The 10,451-nt window shown below is 44.5% G+C and overlaps 1 protein-coding gene across 4 annotated transcripts in view; it reads left to right on the top strand.

The window, feature by feature from the left end:
* The first annotated feature begins 4,384 nt into the window (after positions 1 to 4,384).
* GTF2IRD2B (GTF2I repeat domain containing 2B) overlaps positions 4,385 to 10,451 on the top strand; it is a 56,286-nt gene continuing 50,219 nt past the window's right edge. For 2 of the 4 annotated variants that reach the window (XM_070484466.1, XM_070484465.1), the window contains exon 1: positions 5,257 to 5,693. In XM_070484466.1, coding sequence (XP_070340567.1) covers positions 5,666 to 5,693 — 28 coding nt within the window. In that variant the 5' untranslated portion in view covers positions 5,257 to 5,665. Of the gene's footprint in view, positions 4,792 to 5,256; positions 5,694 to 10,451 lie in introns of those variants that run through there. The other 2 variants (XM_014856716.3, XM_070484467.1) reach the window with 2 other exon arrangements.

Genomic DNA, 10,451 nt, shown 5'->3' with positions numbered 1-10,451 from the left:
TGGGGACAGAGCTGTAAAGGAGCAGAGTTTTGTACGCTGTTGAAGTCAAGCTGGGTAAACTCAAATCAGAGTGCTATAACTTTAGGGTGTTAAATGTAATCACCATGGCAACCACAAAGAACATAGCTATAGAGTATACACAAAAGGAAATGAGAAAGGAATGTAAACATTTAACTGTAAATATCAACTAAACACAAAAGAAAACTGTAATGCAGGAAATGAGGGACAGAAAATCTCCAAGACACATAGAAAATAACCAGCACAATGACAGAAGTAAGTTCCTCCTTATCAGTAATTATTTTAAATGTAAATGGATTAAACTCTCCAATCAAAAGACAGAGATTACCAGAAGGGATAAAAACACACATCTAACTATGTGTTATCTACAAGAGACTCGCTTCATTCCAAAGATACAAAGAGACTGAAAGTTAAAGAATGGAAAAAGATATTCCATGCAAATAGTAACCAAAAGAGACCAGGAGTGGCTATACTAATAACAGACAAAATAGACTTTAAACCAAAAAAGATTCCAAAAGGCTAAGAAGAACATTTATATATATTAATAAAAGGTTCAATACAGCAAGAAGATACAATAATTATAAACATGCACACATCTAATGACAGACCAGGCAAATATATGAAGCAAAACCTGACAATTCCAGGGAGAAATAGACAGTGCTACAATAATAGTTGGAGACTTCAATACCCTACTCACAATAACAGATAGAACAACCAAACAGAAGGTAAATAAGAAAATAGAGGACTTACACAATAAACCAGGTAGATCTAACAGATGTATATAGAATATACTTACAGAAGTAAGCCAGTCATGAACAGACAAATACTGTATGACTCCTCGTGTAAGAGGTAAAGAGGTACTTAGTCAAAATCACAGAGACAAAGTAGAATGGTGGTTGTTAGGGGTTGGGGGCTGGGGGTGGTGACTAGGACTCCTTTAATGAGTATGGAGTTTCAGTTTTACAAAATGAAAAGAATCATGGAGACAGATGGCGCTGGTTGCACAGCATTACCAAGGTATTTAATACCACTGAGCCGTACAATCAAAAATAGTTAAGGTGGTAAATTTTATGTTATGTGTATTTTACCACAATTTTTAAAAATTGAAAAAAATTTACTGAGAATTTTTATATCTATATTCACAAGGAATATTGGTCTGTGCTTTTCCCTTCTTGGAACGTCTTTGTCTGGTATCGGTATCATGACAATGCTGGCATCACAGAATGAGTTAGAAAGTATTTCTTCCTCTTCAATTTCTGGGAAGAGTTTGTGTGCACTTCTCACCTTAAATGTTTGATAGAAATCACCAGTGAAGCTATGTGGGCCTAGAATTTTCTTTGTGGGAAGATATTTTTACTAAATTTCAATTTCTTTAGTAGACATAGGGCTATTCAAGTTATCTACTTCTCTTGAGTGAGCTTTGGTAATTTGTGTCTTTCAAGGAATCTGTCCATTTCTCTTAAACAGACAAACTTAGTGCCAAAAATTTGCTCATAATTTTCCCTTATCATCATGTAGTTTGCTTGTTTTTTAGTTGTTTCAGGTGCGAGGATAAATCCAATCCTTGTTACTTCATCTTGGCCAGAAGCACAAGTCAGGACCTTTACTCTTACTCTGAGATGGAGTTATTGGACGGTTTTGAGCAGAAGAGTGAAATGAATTACAAGTTACAGAAGTCCTCTGGTTGCTGTGTTAAGAATACTCTGAGGCGGGACAAGGGCAGGATCTGGGAGACAAATTAGGAGTCTATTGCAAGAGACGAAGTTGACTTGGACCAGTGTGATAGTGGTGGTGGTGGTAGTGGTAGCGGTCAGAAAGCGGCAGAATCTAGGTACAGTTAGAGCTGACCAGTGTGTCTGACGAATTAGTGTGGGGTGTGGGAGAAGTAAAGGATGCTTCAGGTTTAGGGCCCGAGTAACTGGAAGAATGGACTTTCATTAAATGAGAAAGGGAAGGCTCCAGAAGGAACTGGGGAGAGGGTGGGACAGGTTCTGCTTGAAATGCCTGTTCCTCCTCCAAGCGAAGATCTCAAAGCAGGCAGTTGGTTCTGTAGATTGGAGCTCAGAATCATAACCACATCAATGGCAGTTAAGGCCCTGGGACTGGAGGTGGTCCTCTAAGCAGTGAGAGCAGACAGGAAAGAGATCCGAGACTAACCTCTGAGTCACTAAATTATGTAAAGGTTGGGAAAAAAGGACCTGCAACAGACAGGAGAACAGTTAGAAAAGCTGCGGAACAGCAGCCAAGGGTAGTGTCTGAGAAATCCGGAAGTGCTTCAAAGAGGACATAATGACAGCTTGTGTCAAATGCTGAGAGATCAGGCAATTCACAGACTGAAAAATGACTCTCACATTCAGCAATGTGGAGGTCACTCCTGACCTTGGAATAAACAGTTTTAGTGTAGTGGGGTTAATCGGAATGGACTCGAGAGAGAATGAGAGGAGAAAAATTAAACATAATGCAGTATATACAGCTCTTCGTGATGTCAATTAGTTGTTCTTTCAGACCAATCAGAAGATGCGTATTTTGACATTTTAAACAAATGGTTCAAAACACTGAAACTCCCCATCTAGATTTTTGTTTTTTTAAAGATTTTATTTTTTTCCTTCCCAAAGCCCCCCGGTACACAGTTGTATATTCTTCGTTGTGGGTCCTCCTAGCTGTGGCATGTGGGATGCCGCCCCATTGTGGCTTGATGAGTAGTGCCATGTCTGCGCCCAGGACACCAACCAATGAAACACTGCGCTGCCTGCCTGCAGCGGAGTGCGCGAACCCAACCACTCGGCCACGGGGCCCGCCCCTCCCCATCTAGATTTTAAAGCAGATTAGAAAACTGTTTCTAGGTTAAGCTGTCAAGTACAGGAGTTTTATATTCATTGTTTTTGGCAACAAAACAGAGTCAGTCCTCATTATTCACTGATTTTGAATTTGTGAATTCACCTGCTCACTAAACTTTACAGGTCAATCCAAACCCAACAGTCCCCGCGCTTTCCCTGGGAACTCCTGGGCATGCGCAGAGCGGTACAAACTTGGAGTTGCCTGAGGCACACGTTCCCACCTGAGGTGGGACAAGGTGACACTTTTATTTCAGCTCTCACATCAACGAGTGTGCTTTTCCTGATGAAGTTAAGGCTGCGTTTTCCCCCTTCTGTGCTTTTTCTTGGAGATTTGCTCTTGACGATGGCCCTCAAACGTCGTGCTGAAGGGCTGTCTAGTGTTCCTAAGCACAGGAAGCCTGTAACGGGCCTTCCGTGGGACACACTCGTGGTAGATGAGCTTCCTTCAGGCCTGAGTCACAGACGGTGCTGTTGGCTGGGAGCTCAACTCATGAGCCTGTAGGAAATCAGGGGTCTTTACAGAGGCACACAGAAAACAAGGTTGTGCATTGATAGGTTCACAGACTTGTCACTACCAGAGGCTGCAGAGACCTGACCTGGCCCTTCCCCCAGGAGCACTGGTTCAGTCTTCCTCCTGTAGGGCCAGCCAAGAATTTATAGAACGTAACTCTTCCCAATAAGGAGAATCCACGGTAACACAATGGAGGTATTTTCAAACCTCTTTTAAAAATGTCTAGGGGCCCACCCCATGGCCGACTGGTTAACTTCCTGCGCTCCTCTTCGGCAGCCTAGGGTTTCACTGGTTTGGATCCTGGTTGACAACATGGCATGGCTCCTGAAGCCATGCTGAGGTGGCGTCCCACACAGAACTAGACCTACAACTAGAATATACAATCATGTACTGAGGGGCTTTGGGGAGAAGGAAAATAAAAAATAAAAATCATGTCTAACATGCAAGTACTTTCTCAACTAACTGAACTGTTACCCTTATGTTGAAAAGACAGATGTTTTAACAGCATCTGCTAGGAAGCATATCTTTGATAGTCACTTATAGAAAAAATAAGCCAGCAAATTTGGGACATTTGTCTTTTTGCAAAAGAGAAAGTGCATCAGAAGACGTATATTAACTTCAAGACAACAGTAACCCCTGGGGAGTAAAGAGAGAGGAATGAGAACGGTGCCTTCAATTGTGTCTGTAATATTTCTTAAAACATGAAGTCAATAAGGCATACTACGTTCAATCGGAGCAAGGGGTAAATGGTTTCTGTTAGCCTATTCTCCTTTTCGCATATTTAAAATAAATGTGTGACCATAACTTAGGTGAAATAACACCATTGTAATATTCGACTATTTGCTGGAGTGCCACCAACATCTGATGGACCGGTCACGATTGTTTGGCGATGTCACTGACCCCACCGAAAGGTCAGGACACGCTGTTAGTTTGTAACAAATAACTCGACGGCTTTCGGGCAGATTCACCGGGCACTCGAGTTGTGACCTTATCGCTTTAAAGCTACAAGTTGCAATCACGCAGAAGCATTATATGAAATAGCACATGAGGCGCGTCCGGGGCTGGGGGCGGCGTCTGGGGTGAGGCCAGGCCCGCGCCCGCCGCTCGGCAGAGACCGGAGAGGACCGAGCGTGCGTGGCCGCCGCCGCCGAGCGCCTGCACCGGATTCCACAGCACCGGAAACGGCGGCTCCCGCTTGGGGCGCTGCGGACGCACGAGTGGAGGCCGCCTTCCAGGAAGCCAAAAAAAAAAAGGGAAAAAAAGAAAGAAAAAGCAGGGAGAGTGGGGCGCAGGGCCTCGGCCGCCGCCCACGCCGCAACCTGCCTCTCTGCCGCCCCGGCCGCCGCCTTCGCCTGGGCCGCTCCCGGGTGGCCCAGGGCTCAAAGCCGCGGGCAGCCGGGCGCTGCCCGCCCGCGGGGACCTCAGGTGCGTACCCCGCCCCCGCCGCCGCCATTAGAGCGGGGGCCTTCCTGGGACTCTCTCCCGCCAGGACCGGCCCAGGGGACGCCGGGGGAGGCTGTCCCCAGACGCACGGGGAAGGCACCCCTTCCCCGCCGACCCCGCCAAGCCCCCGCCCGGTGCCCCCGCAGGACCCAGGAGTGGGGGTGGGGCGGGCAAGCCCTGCCCCGCCCCGGAGACAACGGGCGCACGCACGGAGCGCGCACCCGTCTCCTTTCTGATTGGCTGCGCGGGCAGGGGGCGGGCGTCTGCGGCTCTGGGATCTCGGGGTCCCGGTGCGCGTGAGGTCACGCTCCGCCTGGCGTACGTGGGGCTCTTGCGCTGCGTGCGGACGTGCTTGATTGGTTAGCGAGGGGGCCGGGCCCCGCTGTTGCCTGGTAACTGCGCCCCTCTCCCCGCGGAGGCGTCCCGACTCCGCCCCTCACGTCACGCGTTCCCGAGGGGCGCCGCGTGTGGGTTTCGTCGTGGGTCACGTTGACGGGGCTCCGGTCAGCGGCCGGTTTGTTGGCTGAAAAGCCACAGGCCGGGAGAAGCGCCTCCGGCCAGGGGCTGCGGTCCGTTATAGTCGTGGTTTAGAGTTAAAAGGGGAAAAAAGGCTGCAGGGCTGTATTCTCCGCCCTTTAAACCCAAGCTTTGTGGTTTAATTGCAGCTTTGAGATGCGCCGTAAAATTCACGCTTGTGAAGAGTATAATTCAGTGGGTTTTAGATTATTGCCACCATCACCACTGTCTTAATTCCAGAACGTTCTCATCACCCAAAAAGAAACCCTATACCCATTAGACAGTCATTCCCCATTTCCCACCCCAGCCCCTGGCACGCGTTCACGCACTTTCTGTCTCCATGGCTCTGCCTGTTCAGGACATTTCCTGTAAGTGGGATCGTCAGAAGGAGTCGTTTGTGTCTGGCTTCTTTCATTCCTTTTTATGCTGAATAATCCGTTGTATAGATATACCACATTTTCATTTCCCAGCAATTGATGGATATTTGGGTGGTTCCACTTTGGGACTATTATAAATAATGCTGCTGTGACCGTTCGTGTACACGTTTTTGTGTGGACATATGTTTTCAACTCTTGTGTATATAGCAACGAGTGGACCTGCTGGGTCAAGCTTTGCGTTTTAAGGGGGAAAAATGCACGTTTTCGTTTCATGCTGATAATAGAAAGTAAACAGATGTCTGGGTATAAGATTGGATATTGACAGATTGAATATTGCTCACGGCTGCAATTGAAGACTTGAGCAGCCCTTTTCTTCCACTTGGAGAGGAAGGTTTGATCTGTGACTGGTCGCCTCGCCTTCAGTGGACACGGGGCTGGCGCCAGGCTGCCGCAGGTGTCAGTCTGCAGTGGTGATTGGAGGGGGTCGTCCATCTCCTCCAGCCTCTTGTTCAGCCCCTGCTGTGTGCTGCCGGGAGCCCTGCGTCTTTGCCCACACCTTCAGTCCCTCATCCCCAGGCTGCATGGCTTGGGAGTGATGCTCACGGACCTTCTCTGCCATCACCGCGTTGTTGACTGTCTTCCCACATGCCGTGGACCATTTCAATGGTGTCCGCCTTTCATTTTGCGTTTATTGTCTGCTGTTCAGCCGTGTCTATACACATCTGTTTCACTTGAGAGCACAGGAGATGCATTTTATTCACCTTTGTCTCCGCCCTGCCCTGCCTACCGGCAGTGTAAGTTTTCGCATAGCAGGTACTCTGTATATTTTTGGTTGTTGGGTTTTTAAAATTTTTTATTATTTTTTTTGGCTAAGCTAAAGTTCTTGACTATTTGTTAATCATTTAAATTTGACCAAATTTGTTCATTTTTTTGAAGTTGAAAATACATATTATTTCTGGTTCTCCTCCATACTACTTGGTCGCTCCAGAATAGAATACTGTGTTGTCTTGAAATTTGTTTTTACTCTTTTTTAAAAACATTTTTTCCAGTTATTGAGATAGAACTGATAGACAACATTGTAGTAGCTTTAGGTGTATAGCATAGTGATTTAATATGTGTATGTGTTTTGAAATGATTGCCACCATAAGTTTAATCAACATTCATCACCTCACGTAGTTACAATATTTTTTCTTGTGTTCAGAACTTTTAAGATCTACTCTCTTAGCAGCTTTCAAACATGTGATCCAGTATTGCTGACTGTGGTCACCGTGCTGTACGTTACATCCCCAGGACTATTTGTTTTACATCTGGAAGTGTGTATCTTTTGACCCCCTCAATATACTTCTGTTGATTGGTGAGTAGATGTGTGTGAGTTTGTAGTTTTCATTTCCTGTGAGCCGGTGAGCCTGGGGTGAGCCTGGGGTGAGTTGTGGAGAAGGTGGCACCTCAGGAATTTGTCAAATAGAATCAAAGCCTCAGAGACTGAGAAATTCACCTTTGGAAAGGAAATCCTAGAAACAGTTTAAAAAATCAACCAGGCCTCTATTGCAAGACTGCAGGGGTTTGATAAATGGAGTGGATGGAGTTCCAAATGATGAAAATTCTAAGCGCTGGAAATGAATTCTACTTCACAGATGGGCAAACTTTTTCTGTAAAGGGCCAGAGAATAAATATTTTCGGCTTTGAGGACGTGTGGTCTCTGTCACATGCGTGCAGCACTGTCTGCAGGAAAGCAGCCGTGGACGAGATGTCAGCAAACGAGCGTGGCTGTGTTCCGATAAAACTTTGTTTATAAAACTCGGTGCGGGCTGGAGTTTACCCACAGGTGCAGATTGTTGACCCCTGGTCTAGACGTTTGCTTTTCGTTAGTAAAATATTACGTTGATAAGGAGAGAAAGTCCTTAAGGATTGCTAGGGAAACTATGTAAGATTTGAGAGGTTTTTTTAATCTAAATCTCCAATTTTAAAAGAGCAAAAAGTTAAGTACTATCTAAAATCTCTGATCTACATGAATGTTGCTGGTGCTTTCGATTTGAATAGAAAAGAATCTAATCGCCATAAAGGCTTTGGGGCTTTTGGAAGCTCTCGCTGTCGAGGACTTTTAGCTTTATTAGAATGCAGTGCTGTTTTTCTCAGGGAAGTGTTCTTGGGGTGAGAAACCCCATGTTAGCTTGCAGTCATGTTTCATTGTTTTTGATGTTCTCTTCATGCATGGTGTGTTCTAAATCATAGAATATAAAAGACAGATTCCTGCCTTTGTTTGTTGTTAAAGAAAAGATGCAAGCAGAGCGATAATTATGAAACACTCATTTTTTTATTTTTTCTGGTAGCACAGTTGATACCAACTGATAATATCTTTTTTGAGTTCCACCTAGTGTCATTCTACATATTATTTTATTTTCTGTTAAAAACCAGAGTTTTGACATCACAGTCCTCTTAGGGATTACTGTGGTGTAATTAACGGAAATGCTGTCTTGACCACAGGGGCTAACAGAAGTCCATCAAGCAGTTTACACTGGTGTTTTAGAGGAAGGCTTCCTTGAAACTTTGGAGAGAGTTGTGCGAAATAATAGATACAGTGGAGCCATGCCATACATACATTTACCTTATGAGAGCTTAACCATGGGTGATCTACAAAAATGAAAGAGCAAAACAGCTATTTAAATATCATAGGCACTTTCTGCCATTCCAGTGTGGCAGCATCTGACTGAGGAGTGAGCGTGAGATAGGAGCCTGGAGTGTGCTGGTCCCTTAAATGGTCTCGGTCCTCTGGGGTCCCTCAGCATGAGCATCTCACAACACCGTGTGTGATTCTAGTGTTTAAAAAGGCATATTTTTCATACATCATGGCCCCTATCCTACTTCATTGGATAATTAATGGAAGAAATAACGACCTATGTCAACATTTCAGGGAAAACTGGCTGGCAGGACTTGGTGAGAGGTCACAGTAAGAGGTGTGAATCAACATGAGAATCATCAAACTGTGGCACTGAGCGTTCCGGTGACTGCTAGGTGACTAGCCAAGTATGTGATAAGAGAGATTGCTAGGTGACTAGCCAAGTATGTGATAAGAGAGATTGCTAGGTGACTAGCCAAGTGTGTGATAAGACTTTAGAGAGACTGAAAAGTATTCAAGTTAAGGTTGGAAGACATGAACTCTAAGGGTGTATCTATCAAAGGCAAAACTCTAAGAGAAAATGGAAACCCCCCCATCAAAGAGGGGTGGCCTCTGACAGACAGCTCAAAGCCAGCCAGGGGCGGTTAACAGATTTTAGAACTACAGATCTGAAAAAATGTGCAATGTTGGCAAAGATGCATCTGCTGATAAAGAGGTACACAAGCCTCTCCCTAAACAAGTAAAGAACTCATAGAAGAAAACTGTTCTCTCTGGGACGGATCCTTACTGCTTCCTTGGATTCTTTTGACCATTCTTGAGCTTGCCTTTGGCCATACCTACTCCCAGTATAAGATGGGACTCTGCTGTAGGAGAGGTTGTTTTTTTTTTAAAAACAGTTTAAGTTAGTTTACTCTGAAAGATAATAGTCAAGAATATCAGTTTCTTTTTTAATATATATTTTATTGCAGTAACATTGGATTATGATATTATATAGCTTTCAGATGTACATCATAATATATTTCCAATTCTGTGTAGATTACACCATGTTCACCACCCAAAAACTAATTATAATCCATCCCCTCACATGCGAGCCTAATCACCCATTTTCCCTTCCCCCGCCCCCCATCCCCTATGGTAACCACCAATCCAATCTCCGTTGCTATGTGTTTGTTTGTCGTTGTTTTTATCTTCTACTTATGAGTGGGATCATACGGTATTTGACTTTCTCCCTCTGACTTATTTCACTCAGCGTGATACCCTCCAGGTCCATCCATGTTGTCACAAATGGCCGGATTTCATCATTTCTTATGGCTGAGTAGTATTCCATTGTGTGTATATACAGCACCTTCTTTATCCATTTGTCCCTTGATGGGCGTCTAGGTTGCTTCCAACTCTTGGCTATTGTGAATAAGGCTGCGGTGAACATAGGGGTGCGTGTATCTTTATGCATTTGTATTTGGAAGTTCTTTGGAGAAATACCCAGCAGTGGGATAGCTGGATCATATGGTAGCTCTATTCTTAATTTTCTGAGGATACTCCATCCTGCTTTCCATAGTGGCTGCACCAGTTTGCCCTCCCACCAGCAGTGTACGAGGGTTCCCTTCTCTCCATGCCCTCTACAACATTTGTTGTTTCCTGTCTTATTAATTACAGCCATTCTGACCGGAGTGAGGTGACATCTCATTGTAGCTTTGATTTGCATTTCCCTGATAGCTAATGACGTTGAGCATCTTTTCATATGCCTGTTGGCCATCCGTATATCTTCTTTGGGGAAATGTCTGTTCAGATCTTTTGCCCATTTTTTAATTGGGTTATTGGTTTTTTTGTTGCTTGAGATATATGAGTTCTTTGGATATTTTGGACATTAACCCTTTATCCGATATGTGGTTTGCAAATATCTTCTCCCAGTTGTTAGCTTGTCTTCTCATTTTGTTGATGGTTTCCTTGCTGTGCAGAAGCTTTTTAGTCTGATGTAGTCCAAGAATATCAGTTTCTTAGTCACAATCTTAAATAACACTAACGTGTTAAGGAACTTTGGTTGTACATTTATCTTTAGAACAGTGCAAATGTCCCCGCAGTAATCCTTTTTTGAAACAAATACTTGGTTTATTTTAGATAAAAATTGAATACAT

Source organism: Equus asinus, chromosome 14 (assembly GCF_041296235.1).
Source record: "Equus asinus isolate D_3611 breed Donkey chromosome 14, EquAss-T2T_v2, whole genome shotgun sequence".
Taxonomy (NCBI): domain Eukaryota; kingdom Metazoa; phylum Chordata; class Mammalia; order Perissodactyla; family Equidae; genus Equus; species Equus asinus.
The sequence above is the reverse complement of the archived record's forward strand: the minus strand, read 5'-3'. Positions and strand labels throughout refer to the sequence as shown.